The sequence below is a fragment of the Mus caroli genome, chromosome 13, assembly GCF_900094665.2.
Source record: "Mus caroli chromosome 13, CAROLI_EIJ_v1.1, whole genome shotgun sequence".
Lineage (NCBI taxonomy): Eukaryota > Metazoa > Chordata > Mammalia > Rodentia > Muridae > Mus > Mus caroli.
Genome location: NC_034582.1, coordinates 36,248,418 through 36,267,641, shown reverse-complemented (window position 1 = coordinate 36,267,641; position 19,224 = coordinate 36,248,418). Strand labels below are relative to the sequence as shown.

The window sequence follows — 19,224 nt, the reverse complement described above, 5'->3', positions numbered from 1 at the left end:
TAGGAAAATATTGAAAGAGAGCACGTGGATCCATACACTAGACTAACGCGGGAATGGAACGCGGGAATGAAAAATTACTGTATGGGTAGGGAACGCTAGACTCCAGGAGGAGAGCNTCCTTGAAACTCTTTTGCCTCATGAGTGACTTTTAAGCCTTTCGGCTTGTCCAGTTGACTCGACCAGAGAGCGTAGCAAATATACAAACAAGTTGTAGATTATTGTGTACGTCCATCTTTGTGTGTGCTGTCTTTGTCTACAAGGTAGGAGGTGTGTTTGTGTCTCATTGCCACAACACGAGCGAAATGCTTTGGGCTGATGTAACAGACCTGGTGAAAATGAACTATTCTAAAGAGACGCTCTGTCTCTCCGTCTGACTACCAGACTATTGAAACAGGAGAGCAATGAGAATCCCCAACCATCAGATTCTCACTCTTGGGGAAGGAGAGGGTGCCAGACAGACAGGAACTTGTTTCCCAGAGAGAGATTTCCTAGAGTTCTTACAGCCTGCCAGTCCACCTTACAGAAGGGGACCGAAAGCCCCAGACACAGTTTGGTGGAGTCTACTTAGATATGGATGGATATCCAACGTCCTCTATTTAAACTTTAATCCCACTTCAAGACCCCAAAGATGGACTTGAGGGAGATTCACTGGCTCCCTTTGTCCTTTTCAATATGGCTACACTGAGTAAATCTCCTTTTGCTGTTTTCCACTATTAATTGGATTTTTTAAATTGGCTCATTAAGTATGGTGGCTGAATTTTGGTTGGAGCACAGGCTACAATGCCCAAATCTGAGATGCTAGGCTGGCTGTTGATGTCATGCCCAAATCTGAGATGCTAGGCTGGCTGTTGATGTCATTAGGCAGTAAGGACCTTTCAACTTCAATATAACCTTCTAGAGGCACTGTGTTTAGCCCACTGTTAAACTGTTATGTTGTTTTAAGATAAAAAGCCCCACTCTGTAGCTCAGACTGGCCTTGAACCTTTAGCAATCCTCTTATGTCAGCTTCTTTTTGTTATTGGTGGTGGTTGTAGTGGTTTTTGAGACAGGGTTTCTTTGTGTAGCCTTGACCATCTGTCATGGTTTATATATTCTTGGACCAGGGAGTGGCACCATTCGTTGGTGTGGCCTTGTTGGAATAGGTGTGACCTGGTTGGAGTAGGTGTGTCACTGTGGGTGTGGGCATAAGATCCTCACCCTAGTTGCCTGGAAGTCAGTCTTCCACTAGCATCTTTGGATGAAGACGTAGAACTCTGGAAGAGGCAGTACAGAACCATTTGTAGTTAAGGTTACAGGTGGGGCAGAGTCCAATCCTTGAAAAACAGAGATTTAATCATAAGCGGGAATGCACCTAGTTTGTCTTTACTTATAAGATGGCTTTTAAGCCTAAGATGGAGACAGGCTGGTTCTTCAATGTGGTCATTAGAACACAACGGTAGATCCCTGGGCTGCAAAGACAAGGTTGCTGCTTGGTTATTCTGAATTGCTAATGCCACTCAGCCAAAACTGCTGGTGAAAGTGAAGGATCCTATTCTTCACCTTCACGAAGGAAACTGAACACCCACTGGGAGAGAGGAACAAATCAAACACCGGAATGCACGTAGGGTTCAACTCATGTAGGGTTCCTCTTAGGACTTCCAGGCCCAATCACAAAGGTTAATTGAAAACTACAGTAGCACAGGAGACAAAACTATAGAGAGTCATACACCTGAGAAAAGCTTTCAGTCACTCCACCTGGGGGAAAAAAAATGTAGCTGGCTGAGACCAGCTTAAAGGCAAGGAAACATGAATGGTTGGTGGAAGAACTTCACAGAGATAGCCTACAGCCTTCTGATGGATTATCACGGGCGAGAATTTAGTGGTTTTGTATGCTTTCTGTTTGTTTGTGTGAACTTCTGTCCACCTGGTAACCATTTCTAATCTCTCTTCTCTCAGTGACTTTCTATATCAGTTATAGGAGACTAACTTTAGATTTGTTCGACAAGGTAACAGAACATTCCATTGAGTTGGGGTTGTGTGGTCGGACTATTGCTTGAGTCCTGGGGAGACGTGAACTAACATGTATTCATCCCGAACACAGTATTGATGACACACAGAAGAAAGCATTCTATGCTTCTGGCCTGGTGAGCCGGCCGATGAGTGCATTCAGGTTATTTACAGGGGCATGTGGGGTAGGCACCTAAAGGCAGTTACAACGAAAGAACTGCAAAGTCTCAAGAAGGCTGCAGCCCCAGAGCTGCCCGCTCAACTTGCAGGCCGCCTCACTGCAGAGTGTCGTTTCCCTCAGCAATTGCTTGCTGCCCATATGGGCATGGAAAGGGACCTGGGTCTTGTAACTTACTCCACCAGAGCATGCAAATTGTCTATGACCCCCAGAGTCCTGGGATCATCTCTCCTCCTCCCAAGGATGCTTCAGCAGGGAGGGGATTGTGGCACAATGAGGGGTCATCTGCTGACTGTAGGGCAACCCATCTTCCAGTTTGGGGGAAGTGTTTTCACCTAAGAGGACATGGTAGGTGGAGACAGCACTGTGGTGTTCTGGGGACACTGACAGGAATGCACAGACAGAACTGGAACTACAAGAGCACAAGGGTCAAGGGGGTGGGGGTGGGGAGCAGAGGGATGGGTGGGCAATGCCAGGAAGTTTCTTCCCTTTTAGTTCTAATGTGAAGACGAAGCTGGGCCCTTGACCTACTTCTCCTTTGCCAGTTCACACGGTATTTCATCAGCAATGTCAGAAAAGGGTTTCTGCAAGAGGAAGTGGCCTCCTTCTTGGTCACTGTAGGCATTGGCTTTCTGAGTCTAGTAGCTTAGCGCTGAGCTGACCTTCTTCTCAGCTGTCAGGAGGTGGGAAGGTGGATTCCTAGGGAGTTTCAGTAAATGTCCTGCAGGTCACTTCTGGTGAGTGTCACTGGGTGGGCACTCAAGTGAGGCTGAAGGGGTACTGCTCACCTTTGGCAAGTTGTGTGGCCATCCCAACATTCAGAGAGAATGTTGGCTAGATGCTAGTTGCTATGTCACAGAGGGGATCATGCTACCGGCTGAAGGGCTTTTACATAGGGAGCCTGGCACATGCCATCTCAGCAAACTCTGTAGGTGTCCCAGAAGGTGACTGAATCTTGTTGGCACACCAGTGGGTAGGTTCACATTTGTAGCCTCTTCATGTGACACCTTAGCATGCTTCTTAACCATTGAGGGGGCCTTGGCTATGCCCCCTTAGTGAGTTCTGAGCCCCAGACTAGTGCAGAACTCTTTTAAAGCTTGTTCTTCCTAACCACTGTGCCTGGACCTTAGAGAGGGTAGGCGTTCCCTGTGTCCATTACCGCTACAATTAGTCGTTTTCCCATACTTTATTAACTGGGTGTAGTGGCACTTACACTTAATTCCAGCACTTGGGAGGAGGCAGTAGATGCATCTCTGTGAGTTCAAGACCAGGCAGGGTAACACAATGGGACCCTACCTCAAACAACAACTAGCTAACTAACTAACTAAATAAATAAATAAATAAAAATAAATAGATAAATAAATAAACAGCCTGATGGCAGTGGTGCACACCTTTAATCCCAGCACTCGAGAGACAGACGTAGGTGGATCTCTGTGAGTTCAAGACCAGGCTGTTCTACAGAGCAGTTCCAGGATAGTCGAGGGTACACAGCTACACTGAGAAATCCGGGGTTTGAAAGAAAACAGCCACCACAGGCCCATATTAGGCACTATTAGGAGGTGTAGCCTTGGAGCAGGCGTGGCTTTGTTGGAGATGGTGTGTGACTAGGGGGTGGGCTCTAAGGTCTCAGAAATTCAAACCAATTTACTTCCTGCTTGATTAGATGTAGAACTCTCAGCTTCTCCTGCACCATATCTGACTGCACGCTGCCATGCTTCTCATCATGACAATAATGAACTAAACTTCTGAACTGTAAGCCAGCCTCAATGAAATATATCTCACTTTATAAGAGTCGCCACGGTCATGGTGTCTCTTCACAGCAATAAAACCCCAAGACACTTTGTCTGGACAAAGCAGAAACACCAAACAAACAAAAAATACATCATTAAAATTTCCCTGTTCACACTGTAGGTGGGTTTCTGTTAATTTACCACACCCTAATTCATTTGCAAATGACTGAAACGGAACATATCAAGCAAATGCTAATGACTGTCAAATGACGTCAATGCCAAATAAGGCCGAATCTGGGGCTGCAGTCTAGTAGAACACAGTTTGGGAAGGATGGGAAGCTAACCAACGTCTCTGCACCCTCAGCAGCATCCATCCTCGGTTGGTCGAAACTTAAAGTGAGAACGAAAACTGAAGGAGGTCTTGCTTCATGTGGCTGGCAGAGCAAAGCAACAGGCCACCAAAAGGATCAGAATGCCTGTCTTAGGATTTCCATTGCTGTGAAGAGACACCATGAGACACTTTCCGAAGGCAAGTCTTCGGAAAATATTTCATTGGGGCTGGCTTACAGGCTCTGAGCTTCAGTCCATTATCATCATGGCGGGAAGCATGGCACTGTGTAGGCAAATACGATGTCAGAGAAGGAGCTGAGAGTTCTGCATCTTGATCCGAAGGCAATCAGGAAGAGATTCTTCTGTAGGCTGCCAGGAGGAGGGTCTCTTCCACACTGGGCAGAGCTTGAGCACTGGGCCTCAAAGCACCACCTCCACAGTGACACACTTCCTCCAATGAGGCCACATCTCCTAATAGCACCATTCCCATGGGCCAAACATATTCAAGACACCAAAACACCCAAGCAACAACTGAAATAAGGCACGTAAAGTGGGATATAGGGGGTAAGATCCTATAAGAGTTAAAATTCTTGGACCTAGTCAGATGGCTCAGTGGGCAAAGGCATTTACCATGTGCACTGGCTAAGTTTTCTGTCAACTTGACATAGGCTGGAGTTATCACAGAGAAAGGAGCTTCAGTTGGGGAAATGCCTCCATGAGATCTATCTGCAAGGCATTTTCTCAATTAGTGATCAAGGAGGTCCCCTTGTGGGTGGTGCCACCTCTGGGCTGGTAGTCTTGGTTCTATAAGAGAGCAGGCTAAGCAAGCCAGGGGAAGTAAGCCAGTAAAGAAACATCCCTCCATGGCCTCTGCATCAGCTCCTGCTTTTTGACTTGCTTGAGTTCCAGTCCTGACTTCCTTTAGCGATCAAGAACAATGTGGAAATGTAAGCTGAATAAACCCTTTCCTCCCCAACTTGCTTGTCATGATGTTTGTGCAGGAATAGAAACCCTGACTAAGACATCATGCAAACCTGGAGATCTAAGATTTATCTGTGGAGCCGGGCGTGGTGGCACATGCCTTTAATCCCAGCACTTGGGAGGCAGAGGCAGGTGGATTTCTGAGTTCGAGGCCAGCCTGGTCTACAGAGTGAGTTTAGGACAGCCACGGTTACACAGAGAAATCCTGTCTTGGAAAAAAAAAGATTTATCCGTGGAACCAATGTAAAGATAGAAAGAGAGAATAAAACCCACTGAGTTGACCTCTGACCTCTGGCAACTTAGATTCTTGGCATGTTCTTGTAATGCACTTGATGTTCTTGTAATGTTCTTGAATGGCACTGTTCATTCCTGAGACATTCACGGAGTTTTTAGTGGTCCCCAGTTCTTTGGATGACATAGATTTCCCTGTCACTTGCTGTACACTTGGAAGATGGACTCTTCACATACTTTGGGTAGCTTAGGGAGGACTGTCATGATGGGTTCCCCACACATATTAAAAACCTCTGGATGGCTAGACTGCACATCTGCAGGGACCAACTCCCCTTTGTAAGTAGCTCTTCTTAAGTCTTGCCTGGGGCCTTTAACAAGCTACCCTAAGAACAACTGACTCTAGATGACCCCTGGCGTGCAGAAGGAATGTCAATTTAGTCACAATCTCTTAGACATTTGGCTCTCTGGCTTACTCTATCTTTCTCTTATTGTAGCAAATTTTAGCCCAAACTCAGCTCCTAATGCTTGAATGACAAGCACTTTACTGGCTGAGACATCTATCTCCTCAGCACATTCCCCTTCCCCCCACTCTGAATAAACCTCTCTGTTTCACCCTCTTTTCTCTTTTACTTTATTTTTTGTCAGGCTCCTACTCTGCAGCCTAGACAGGACTCAAATTTGCAGCCTGTGAATACCAGCAATGCACACCTCCATGCCTGGTCCGATGTGTAGGTTTCATTGACTCTGCATGTAGAGCCCAAAGCGCTCCATCTTCCCTGCCCAAGCTCTGGAAGCAGCCATTCCAAGTAGTCTGTGGGTGATTGGGATTTTACCAAGACTAGAAACTAGAATGATAAAAACAAGGCCAATGTCCAGCCAGTCTCTGTGTTCACCTGATGATAGCAAAAGTGCAGTGCAAAGTAGCTCTCAGACTGGGCAGCTGCTACCACGTGCACTTACTGTTCCAAGAGCTTCAACTCAAAACATAAATAGTAAGGCTTCCCCATCTTGCAGTCTTGGTGCCCTGATGTGTTGTTTGGACTCTCCAACAACAGCCAGAGCAGACTCTGTAAGCTTTCTTACCCAGCTCTCCTTGCCCATTTGGAGAAAGCACACGCCTGTTTATTCGTGCCTTAGACAGAGACTTAGCCAAAGTAGAAATGCCACAGGTCTTCCTTCTGTGTGCTCCTTTCTCACTCTCCCCTCCGGGCTGGGAACTGGGGTGGGGGTCAGGGGAGGTGTTGGGCACTCAAGTGTTCCCATCAGGAGGTAATCCACACCCAAGAGGATGCTCCTTTGCCTTCTTTGGTTCTGACATGCATTAGAGAGGGATTGGATAGATCAGGAACTTATAGTCTGCAACCACAGCAAAGAACATGCAGCTCATGCTTATATGTCATCTATGTATTCACAGCAAAAGTGAATAATCACGACAGAAACCATGTGACTGACAAAGCCCCAGATATTTACTCTCTCACCCATCACAGAATCAGTGTGCTCAGCCCTGGGTGAGAGAACCATGATAGATTTGTTGGGTGATCACTGGACCCAAGAGCAGGAACTCCCTTCAAGCCAATACTTGCCTCTTATACATTTTAATAATGTGTATATTTTATACATGCATTTACATATATGTATATGCATGTATTGTGCATGCTTGGATTCTTATTTTAGTTATCGGGCCACAATTTATTATTGTCCTATTTCTTTTTTTTTTTTTTTTTTGGTTTTTCGAGACAGGGTTTCTCTGTGTAGCCCTGGCTGTCCTGGAACTCACTTTGTAGACCAGGCTGGCCTCGAACTCAGAAATCCGCCTGCCTCTGCCTCCCAAGTGCTGGGATTAAAGGCGTGCGCCACCACGCCCGGCTTATTGTCCTATTTCTGATGCAGTAGGAGAGTTCAAGGCAATCCCTGAACCTGTGACACGATTGTCACCCTTTTGGGATTCTTGTACCACACATTATAACAGTGTGTTCCAGTCTCATCTTGGGTCTTCCCTGCCCAAGCTCTAGGGCCAGCTATGCTGCAAGAAGTCTGTGGCTGCCGGGCGTGGTGGCGCACGCCTTTTAATCCCAGCACTCAGGAGGCAGAAGCAGGCGATTTTTCTGAGTTCGAGGCCAGCCTGGTCTACAAAGTTGAGAAGCCAAGCCTGGTCTACAAAGTGAGCTCCAGGACAGCCAGGGCTATACAGAGAAACCCTGTCTCGAAAAACCCAAAAAAAAAAAAAAAGTCTGTGGCTGACTGGAATTTTACCAAGACTAGAAACTAAAATGATGAATGCAAACCCAATGCCCAGCTAGTCTCTGTATTCACCTGAAGATGGCCCAAGTGCAGTGCAAAGTGTCCCTTAGCCCACAAATGGAAAGGTCAATTATGTTTTTCAGTGGAGAGATGATTTTAAGACAGCTGTACGTGTATAAATGTGTTTCTTTTGTCCTTTTCAAAAGCTGGGGGACCCAGTGCATATTAGCCAGGTATCAAATAAATATCCACTATTCCTGAAGGTGGAAAACAATATATTAATTTATTTCCAAGGAAACAAAACCAGAAAACATCCGAAAAAACAAAATGGACACAGTAGATACGGGCACAATCCCTGCTATGCAAATGCTACGCTCTGTTTTTTAATAGTATTTACAGTAAAGAGGTGGCCAACAATGGGCATGTAAACTTCTCCAGAAAAAGAATGTCTCATTTTCCATGAGATCTCAATCCAGTGTAAAACATTAGTCTTCAGGTGCTCTCATCCAAGTAACAAATAAAAAAGAGACCAGTTTTAGACTTCGCCTTGACCAAGTGCTTCCTACCGCTCAACCCTTTCTTACCCGATACAACCCCATTTTACTTTTCAGTAGAAGAGACAAGAGAGTTTTACACGAAGTGATTCCCTTTAAAGATGTGTAACATTCAGTCCAATGACAGCACAAGAATGATGTTGTGGAAAGTGACATCATTTAAAGCATGTGGGGTTTTTTTCCCTGCTAGAGTAAATAAATATTTCTAAATGCAAAAGCACTAATAAAAAAATCACAAAAGCATGTATGTGCATATGTATGTGGGGCGGGGGGAGTGCCCAGGTGCAAGGACAGGTGTGAGGAGGTTTGAGAGTTCCTTTCAGTAGTGGACTCTCTCCCTCCGTCACGTGGGACCCAGGAATTGAACTCAGGTCATCAGGCTTGGCTGCAAGCACCCTCACCTACTGAGTCCCAACCTCACTTATTTTGTTTTTTGTTTTTGTTTTTTTCTGAATGACAGAACCTTTTCTCATTAATAACACTGAGACCATTCTTAAACTCCACTTTCTCTGGCGACACTACACAGGGCTTTACTTCATCTTCTCTCCACATCCCTAAAGAAACGAGAGACTCAGAAAGACAACCTGAGGTCTTAGAATTTGCTTCCTACTGATCATGAACCATCCTAAGGCTTGCTACATCATCTGCAAGATGCAGGTACTCACGTGGCCCACCAGAGGGGTGAATATGTGTGCAGACTCTTCAATAAAAGGAGACAGAAGGAGTTGATGGAGACACAAGAGGCTCTAGCTTTCATTTCCTCCTTCCTGTCTCTGGTTAATCTATTAATTAATACATCGCTGATCTCTATGGACCAATATAATATATAGCCAGGCCAGAGAAGGTGCAAAGTGTAGCCATTTTGTAAGAGTCTGGAGCAGGGTTTCAAAAGCTGATACCACTCACTCCCCAGAGTTTTACAGTGGAGAAAGAATCTGTCTTGCTTCCCTCGTGTCTGTCAGCATGTGTCTGGGGGGAATCATAGACATTCAAGAGGCGTTTGTTGAATGTAGGCTGACGAATGGATGAATGGATGGATGGATGGATGGATGGATGGATGGATGGATGGATGAGGGACCAAGGAAAAATGACACAGATGTCCACCTGTCCTAAAAAGCTCTTGAGATCCAGGTGCTCCTGTCAGCAGCAATCATTGCAAGCTGGAAGCTGTCCTGATGCTGTTAAAGCTGCACACAACAGAACCGGGTCCCCGTCTCTCACCCCAGAAGTGATTCATTCATAGGTTCCAGACCCACACAGTAGCACCTTTCCTGTGGGAAAGAAAGAATTCCTTCATTCCTGTGAGGATGTTCCCGTGCTCTCTGGGAGAAGAGAACACTCTGGAATAGAACACGGAAATGTCCGGCATCCCTGAGGCATCCTCTTCCTGCAGCCACCTCCTGTCTTACAGCACGTGCTGTCGGTCACTTGTGAATGGCTTTGTTCTGTCCACAGAACTGAAAATGTTGGTGTTCACAAGACCTGTGCGTGATGCTGGAGATGGAGCCTAACTCTGCACAAATGTCAGTCAAACGCTTGGACACTGAACTTACATAGTTCCTCAGCTCTTCAGGATCAGTTTGTATTAAATGAAATTGATGTGAGTTACTAGAAAGCTGTCTCTGTGTGCCTATATATGCCTGAGAATATAGTTGCTAGGAATGTGGAACGAGAGCTTCCTTCTCAAATAAGTTCTGATTTCCTCAGACAGTATTATCCACCATTCTCCTTTTGAACAGGGTATACTAATATGAGTATCTGGCATAGAGATCTGATATATAGCAGACAGAGACACAGATGAGCATCAAGTGACCGCCAGACGCCAGAGCCAGGTGTGGTTGTCCACACTTGGACTAGCAGCCCTTAGAGGGCCAAGGTGGGAGGATTGGAGTTCAAGGCCATCCTGGGCTACCTGACAAGAACCAGGCTTGCTAGAGATATCTAGCAAGACCCTACCTATCTTTTAAAAAAGGAAGAGAAAAAAAAGATTGGGGGTGGGGGGCAGAAAAATGCCAGGACAGTTTCATGCAGCCATCCTGTCAAATGTATCACAGTGCTCAGTGGATACTGCAAGCAGAGCTGTGTTGCCAGATCCTCACGGTTCCCTGAAACCATTTTTTAAAAAAGTCTTCAGCATAGCCAAGACCAGAGTCTCTTGGAAAAGAAAGCTCTTCTTTAAGTCTTCAATTTCCGTTCAGGCCCAAGCTGCTGCTGGTCAGAAATACCAGCTCGGCTGTATGGCGATCTCACTCTGATTGAGTGTTCTTTCTCGAAGTCTCAGTTCCAGGCATTCCACGGTAAGAGGGTATGTGTTGAGTTCAAATTTGTTAGCAAACAGGCTTTGCGAATTAATCAGCCACTGCAAGTCTCCATTTCCATAGATGCAAATGCCATGGACATAGTGACCTGTGGGGGAAAGAGCAGAGACACAGTTAGAACATACCTGCCTTTAGAAGTTGTGGGGTTGGTGAACTAGAGACAGCAGAATCCGAATCAGGTGTAATGAGACACTGATGAAACAAGACTGGGCTGCCCTAGTCCACCTAGGAGCAAAGGGTGTTTGGGACAAAATTTGTCTGTTTAGGACAAATGGCTCATAGGCACTTGAGTAAGAAGGGCACGGAAGAGCAGAAGAAAACAGCGACCCAGAGAAGTTCACGCATGTACAAATGAGCGTTCCAGGTATGTTCTAGGAGTGCAGGGATGAAAGACGCCCTTCCGGGTTGGGTTGTCTCTTCTCTGAGCTCTGAGAGAGTCTATGTGTGTCACCTTCACCCTTGGGCGTGTTACATACTAAGTCTCACTAAGGAAGCATGCCAGTACTAGACTCTGCATGTAGCTCAGGTTGGTCTTGATTAGCGATCCTATTTCCTCAGTCTCCCGAGTGCTGGGATAACATGTGTTCCCTGCTGTGCCAGGTCTCTCTGACTGCTCCTCTCCAAATCATTTCCCTCCATATTCTGAAGCCACCATCTTGGCCCACGCTGCTTCTGTCTTACTGTCTGGACAGCCCTTAAAGGGAGGCTGCTCTTGTGATGCGGGTATCAGGAAGATTCTGTTACTACACGGAAGGAGAGGTTCTACTCTGTTGAGACCGTCTACCACTGACATTTACGACTCCCTGCCCTGGTCACTCTGCTCTTCTGGACTCTTCCTCGCCCTACTTTAACCCTGGATCAACCACTTCAGACACACCATCTCCCCTGCCAGTCCCAAGAACAGCAGGCTGGCTCTCTCTGATAGTCCCCAGAGGCTCGCTCTTCCCCTGTAACCCTCTTCTCTCCCAGAGACACACAGCCCAGCCCTGGTCGACACCTCAAGGTCATGTTCTCAGAAAGACCTATGTAATGGCTATTCCTGTTTGTCAACTTGACTCTATCTGGAATGACCTACAATCCAGAATTGGAGGGCTCACCTGTGATCCAGATCTTGAGGCTGGAAGACACAAGTTTCTGACCTGGATCTTGGCATGGAGATCTTGAGGCACAGTGGCCATGAAAAGCTTAGGTCCAGGCAAGGTCGTATATGCCTTTAATCTCAGGAGACTTGAGACAAGGAGATCTCTGAGTTTAAGGTCAGCCTGGGACAAAGCAAGTCTCAGATGCAGGCATGGTGGTAACACACCTTAAATCTGGGCCACACCTTCTGCTGGAGGCCTACATAAAGACATTGGAAGAAGGAAGATTCCCTCTTCTTTGCACTTAGCTGCCAGCACATCTGTTGGAACCTACTTTTTTTTTTTTTTTTTTTTTTTTTTTTTTTTTTTTTTGGTTTTTCGAGACAGGGTTTCTCTTTATAGCTCTGGCTGTCCTGGAGCTCACTTTGTAGACCAGGCTGGCCTCGAACTCAGAAATCCGCCTGCCTCTGCCTCCTGAGTGCTGGGATTAAAGGCGTGCGCCACCACGCCCGGCTTGGAACCTACTTCTACAGATGACCAGCTGAAACAACTAGCTGGTGGGACTGAGCAACTACAAGATTCTTGGACTTCCCATTCACAGCTACCCATTGTTGGACTACAGACTGTAAGTCCTCACAATACATTCCCTTCATATAGAGAGACATTCCATAACCACTGTGACCTACAGAACCCTGACTAATACAGCCTGCCCAACTGCCTTCCCTCACTCATTTGTGTTTTAGGATTTATTGTCAATTGATGAGTGTGCATGTGTGTATATGTACACGTGTAAACACAGAGCGCATGCATAGATGTATGCATCATATAGATAACATACATATAAATATTATACAATTATAGATAATCTTTACAAAGTTATAGTTTCATTTATGCATTAATTTTTGTTTGATAAATACATATTAAAATGTGTAAGGCTATACATGACTCATAAGTGTTTCATGGTATGTGTGACATTTACCTGTTTACAGGGCTTTGTAGATATATGAAATAGGAGGGAGATACTATTTCTTGTCCGTCTTTCTAGGCAATTCCTTGCTGCTCTTTGGCTGGATCACATGCTCCAGAAAAGCAGGGATTTTAGACCACTTGGCCCACTCTGCATCCTCTGCCTCTGGTACAATGGCTGGTAAATATTTCAGCGCTGCATTAGTAATTATTGATTGAAGGGACAGAGAAGGCTGAGAGGCGGGTAGGAGATAGGTTCATCTGCGAACCTTGGGTGATTGGGTGTGGAAAAACTGTAGGCGATGTCTCAGGCAACACTGGCGAGGGGGAAGACTTCTGTTTGAACAGGGATTCTGTTGAGGATGAGGAGTTGGAACACGAATGACGGAAAGTTGGAATGGTCCCCAGAGCTCTGTGGCAGGGTTACTAAGGGTCATTAAAAGTCAGAGCCAAGGCCCCACCCCAGTAAGCCAGGTTCAACAACCCGTCTTTATTTAGTAAACCAAACTCATATGGAAGAGGAGAAGCAGAAAAGGGAAATCTATTAAATGTGGCCACACTGAGAAGAGGGAACAAATAGATCCAGTGACTTGCCCCAAGACCACGGAGGTGACCAGAGGAATGAAACAGTCCCAACCAAGGTGTGGTCCTACCCTGGACTGACCCATCTTTGTCAGGGCTCCAGTCTCTCTAGCAAGGCGGTTGGTCAGGCTAGCTGTCGGGGTTTGGTGAAACCTCAACGAGAGAGACAAGGTCTCCCACTGGCTGGCACTAGGCTTTAGCATCCCCCCACCCCCACCCCTGGGGAAATCCCAATTCCTTGTGGTGCTTCATTTCAAGAGTCTGAGAGTGGAAGAGAGAACAGAATCTCTTCTATGTTGTGTTACTGAGTCACAGCTATAAGGACATGCAATGCCCCACCCCTCTGGATTCTGCCTCTTTCTTTTCTCTGCATACTAGTTTGGAGAGTCATTTTTATAGACCTGGAACTGTGTGACGTTTTCACTGGCAAAGCAGGTATCTAAAGAAGAAAGATGAAATCCTAATCCAAGGGTTTGGGCTGCCCAGGTCCTGTACAGTTCCTACCGTGTGATCAATAAAGGTCCCTACAGAGACACAAGGCTGACCAGTTTACACCTTGACTGAGGGGAGCCTGGGCACAGGGAAAGGCAGAGAGAAGAGGCTGCAGGTAGGTCTCTACTGGTGAGACAGTAGCTTCTCTGGTGGGGGAAAGGATACAGCTCAAAGTAGTGATGCTACCTGGGTAACTGGTGTGGATGAGGCAGATTAGGAGGTAGGCTATGGCTGCTGGCTTGAGGATGCTGTGAAGATGATGTATGCAGATACTGGGAACCTGACTGGGTTTGGGGATTTGTTTTGTTTTGACAAGGTCTCACTATGTTATCTCTGACTGTCCTGGAATTGACTATGTAGACCAGGCTGGCCTTGTACTCCTTGAGATCTACCTGTCTCTGCCTCGAAAGCAGGGGTATCAAAGGTGTGTGCCACTACTGCCTAACTCTGACTGGGATCTTGTGAGAGAGGAAATTAGTGTATTGTTTAAAAAAAAAAAAAAGACATAAGAGAGCACAGGGAGAAGATAGTACTTAAAAGCCACAGGAGAGAGGCCAAAAGAGGAGCCAGCTCTGTGATGCTTGATCGTGCATTTCCAGTCTTAAGAAAAACAAGGCACTTTCTGTTTGATAAGCTGTCCAGCCTGTGCTGCTTTGTTACGGCAGGTTTGTGAAGCAGGTTGGTAAACCTGTCAAGTATGTGCTAGGTTGTGCTCAGAATGGTTGGTGTCCAGACCTGATGGAACGCCTTCTTTAGAAGCGTCTATAGAAATGACGCTTCTAAATGACTGGCTGGGGAGATGGCTCAGCGGTTAACGGTATCAGCTGCCCTTCTAAAGGTCACGAGTTCAGTCCTGAGCCATCTGCAAAAATGACACTGGCTGGCAGAGCATGGGGCACATTTCTGCAGTCCCGGCACTTAGGAGATAGAAGTGTCAGAACCCAGATTTCAAGGACTTCCTTGGCTACACAGCAAGTTCTAGGTGACCCTGAGCTACATGAGACCCTCTCTCGTTCCATCCCCCAACTCTGCCACAAAAGGCAGCCAGTGACTTGGGGTTTCCAGTTCTTGTCTATTCAGGGAAAAATCCATTCTCTTTGATGTCACCTGCCATGTGCCAGAGTAGTCACAAACCTCTGCAGCTCTCCAGCTCACTCCTGGCCTGTGTGTGGAGGGAAGAAAATTCTGCAGAGGCAGGAGGGGAGCATGCTCTGTCACAAGAATGTAACACCGCCTGTCCCAGCCCCTGCACTCCCAGAAGGAAAGGTCAGGAATGGGCATGAGAGAGCAGAAATTAGCATTTCTCCCCCCACCCCTCTCTCCCTCCTTCCCTCCCTCCCTCCCTCCCTCCTTTCCTCCTTGACTAGGTTAAGATGGAGAATGTCTGAGATATTAAGACTCTTCTTCAGGAGAGATTCCACACTGAAGCTTCAGGCTTTTTTTTTTTTTTTTTTTAGATGGAGAATGTCTGAGATATTAAGACTCTTCTTCAGGAGAGATTCCACACTGAAGCTTCAGGCTTTTTTTTTTTTTTTTTTTAACAATCAGCCCCCTGTGTTTTTCTCTGAACACAGGAGCACAAAAACCTCGTTTACTGAGTTTACAGTTGTCTTGGGTCAGCCTCAGGCAGGGTGGCCCCAGAGCGGGAGACCTTACCATGGCAGCCTCCATGCTTCGCTTCCATGTCCATCCACTTCACAGCTCTGAGGTTACCCGTCCAGGATGCGTTTGGTGGCATGGCGCCAGGGACTCCTGTAACGATGATGACATTGCACTAAGAACCATGAGCTCAACCTGTCATTCAGTTTCCACATCCCTCCATTCTTCTCCAGGCTGTTGAGTTTCTGTCTTCCCAGAAAGCAACAGCAATCTCCTCTCAGATGTGACAACCCAAAAAAAGTATCTGCAGACATTGCCTCATATCTTCTGGGGAAGCAACACTGTCCTAGTTGAGCAACACAGTGGCAAGCCACCCCAGCAGTCTCCACGCATCTCAACAAACTCTTGGTAAGTCATGAAAGCGAAAGGGCCCACTTAACCTTACAGGGTAGTTGTACCCTCAAACAATAGAAAACTCAGGGCTGGAAATGGTGGTGGGTTTTAGAATCCAGACCTCTAAGGCATCCTCTAAGGAGTGTATATAGAAATCAATACAAATATGAAAGAGACATACTCAGCCTTCTGAGAATTGTGGCATTTTTTGCCATGACAAACATTGTAATTTCATGTATACAGAATATCATTTAGAGGTAATGACGCTATACAAATATCTGCACTCAAAAAGCAACAGTCCTCTCTTAGGAAGTTCCAAGATAGTAAAACATACTTTGGTAGGAAGGATAATGTTCCTTTTAGACACGCAGACATACACAGACAAACAGACACACTGGAACCCTGTGGTCATGCTATAGTACATGGCACAGAAGAACTGCAGTGGCTCTGATGCTGCGCTTTGATATGCTACCCTGGATTATTTGGATGAGTGCAGAGGCCCAAGCAGTGGGAGTCTCGACAGGCTAGACTTCAGCCTTCTACTCCAGTATGCCAATCAAAGATAAGCCATCAAAGGTAGGTGGTCAAAGGCAGAAAACAGAGTTCATGTATATCAAGGAAGCACAGAGAAGTGGGGCCAATAACCCCAAATTCATCTTTATTGTTGAAGTACTGTCATGAGCTCTACATTTCAACAGAGGGAGAACCAGGGTGGGCTGGAAGAAAGAGTCGGGCAGATTGAGATAGCCTTTGCCAAAGCCTGGTTTGGTTGATCATTCCCTGTAAGGAGTCCCAGTTGCTTGTTGGGTCAAGCCTGTTCCCAAGAAATGATTGCTCCTGCTCGGGTGTGATTTCAGTCATGGGGTGAACAGATTTGGGCCGTTGTTTCTAGAACTCAGCACGTAGGCAGGTTCAGGACAATCACTAGAGATGCCCGTCCACTTTGGGTGGGGCGTGGGGGGTGGGGCTCTGGGGCAGGATGCTGCAAAAGCTGACCATCAGGTGCCTGTTACTCTTCTTTGTTTTGCTGTCGCTCTCCAGCGAGATGAAGGGAGATTGTTTCAGTATCCTCAGATTTTAGACAGACACTCCATAAGTGCAGAAGTAAGCAAAGTTGATGAGGCAGATACAAAAACAAAGACAAAGAAGCCAGCCTTTCAACCGCTCTTTAGTTGCCCTGTGAGGAGGGTTCAGGGCTTCTTGGCAAATCAGTTCGTAGTAATGGTGGAAGGGGCGGGCAGAAGAGTTGGTCAGCCACAGTAGTTTGAAGGTAGAGGAAGGACCTTCTGTGAGGAATGCAGGTGCAAACAAAACGGAATGGAGGGACCCAGAAGCAAATGGGAACATGGCCCAGCCAGCGCCTCAGTTTCTGCTTTACTTCCATGCTCAGAACAGCATGACAAATCTAATCTCTATGTTGAATTTGTGGTAATCTTACTGGCTGTTTAAGGGTAAAGGCTTAGACTCTGGTAGCTCCAACAAGTTGAGCCTGTCTACCTGTCCCCAATATAGATTGGACAAAGGCAACAGTGAAAAGCCGAGAACTATTTATTCAGTGTGAGCACACTGGGAAGAGCTACTCCCCAAGCCGGTGTTCAGGGGCCCACGTGAGGTTTAGGTTTGAATAGACAAGAGATATGCACAACCCCGCAGTCTTGGCTGTGGCGTGGTCCCACCTATCACAGTTGTGCGCTGTTCCGACGGTGGTCAGACCTGTGGGACATCCCTTCCTTCGAGGTAAGCTCCTCCATTGGGGCGGCTCCTTGGATTTTCCCTTCTCCCATCAAGGATGCCCTGGGAATTTTAATCCTCCGGACTTAACTCCTTGAAAGTCAGATGGCTGAAGGGAGGGGCTTGTGCGTCTCTAGATCATCTCTCCCCTGCCAGAACAGTTAGAATGGAATTTCTCATTGACTACTGAGGAAGATGGTATTTTCCAATAAGGATAACGGGGAAAGGTCTAAGACCGAAACTTTGAAGGAAATTCAGTAGAACTGAACATTTAAAACGAACCCATCTTACCTTAAAACAAACAAACAAACAAACAAACAAACAAACAAACTCCAAATCCATTAATGATGTGCATTTCAGAAGAAAACAGACCTGGTTCTTGCTTGTAGCCATCTAATTATGAACCAATCTAAACATAGATTTTTACCAAGTCTTCCAATAAAAACAAAATGTTGCTACAACCTACCCTGAAAACACTGTGAACCTTTAGCTCCTCTCTACCAGGAGCGAATCACTTTTATTTTTTAAATTGGTTTTTGTCTCTCAGACTTGAAAGCGTTCAACAGAAAGACTTCAGTGGCACTACTTCCTACTATTGCTTTGTGTTTAAATACTTCAAAGGTCACTGCCGTGCTGGCCTATCCAAAAAGAAGCAACCGAAGCTTCCCTGTTTTGGTCTGGGTACGGACTCTTACGTCACTTAGATTACAAGGAAAAGAATTGATATTAAAACTTGCCTGCCAGTGTGGAAATCCAGGAAGAATTCAGTTTATTTTACTCTGTCAAGCTAATGTGTGTGTGATGCTTTTGAATCTATTGAGATTAAATAACTGTGCTGGATTACGAAAGACACCTTCCTGACAACACAGCTCCTAACCTTCTGAGCAAGTACGTTTCTGAGAAGACATTTTTCTCTTTCATGCTCATTAATATTGATTGCACAAACTGAGACATGCCTTCTATCATCCTAGAGATATGATCAGCACATTTACAATTAATGACCGCCTACCTTCTGAGTAGACACAAACACTCATTTAATTTCTGGCTAGTGAAATTCCATACTCCAATACTTTCTTTGACAGGCTTCAAACATGTCTGTTTAAATATTATCTGTGGTTCATATTTGTGCATAAAATATGATATTGATTAATAGAAGGGGGAGTAATTAGACTTTCTCTCTGCCCATCTCCCATAAACTCATGGACATAGAGAAGTCTGGGAGAAATGGGTATAGCTGCTGGTGTCTAGCTGGCTATTCCAGTGAGGTTCTTGGACTGGATGGAACATTATCACCTAGAAACGCACAAGAAATGCAGAGTCTTGGGCCCCACCCAGTGTTCCTGAAACAGGACCAGCATCCTAGGATCACAGAATCCTCTGCATGACCAAGTGTGAGGAAAGATGAGAAGCCACAGGAGCAGCCACCGCCTGTCTGTCATCTTTCCTTCATCTCGCCATATGCTTAACCCTGTCCTTCAATCCTGTGGCACTCAAATCTGCTCTGGTGGCCGATTTGCTGCTCCTATGTCCTTTGTTCAATTTAATTACTTTGTTTCCACTGCTGGGACTTGTGTGTGTGTGTTTAATTTTTAACTTTTATTTTATGTGTATGTATATTTTGAAGGCCTGGGCACGTGTGTCTGGTGTCCTAGGAGCTGGAGGAGGGCCATTGGATCCCCTGGGACTGGAGTTATTGGACCTATGAGCTGTCACACAGATGCTAAGAACCAAGTCCAGGTCCTCTGCTTAGTATCACTGGGTATTTTTTCATATCTTAAACTCTTCTCACTAATAAATTAGTATATAAATATCAGTGCTTTCTAGTTTAGACTA

At 45.9% G+C, this 19,224-nt stretch overlaps 1 protein-coding gene across 3 annotated transcripts in view; it reads right to left on the bottom strand.

Moving 5' to 3' along the window:
• Nucleotides 1-7,935: 7,935 nt before the first annotated feature.
• The window catches only part of LOC110307912 (N-acetyllactosaminide beta-1,6-N-acetylglucosaminyl-transferase), a 102,062-nt gene continuing 90,773 nt past the window's right edge, over nucleotides 7,936-19,224 (bottom strand). For all 3 annotated transcript variants that reach the window (XM_021180180.1, XM_021180181.2, XM_021180179.2), the window contains exons 2-3: nucleotides 15,325-15,420; nucleotides 7,936-10,637 (exon numbers count right to left, since the gene is read on the bottom strand). In XM_021180180.1, coding sequence (XP_021035839.1) covers nucleotides 10,447-10,637; nucleotides 15,325-15,420 — 287 coding nt within the window. In that variant the 3' untranslated portion in view covers nucleotides 7,936-10,446. The remainder of the gene's footprint in view (nucleotides 10,638-15,324; nucleotides 15,421-19,224) is intronic.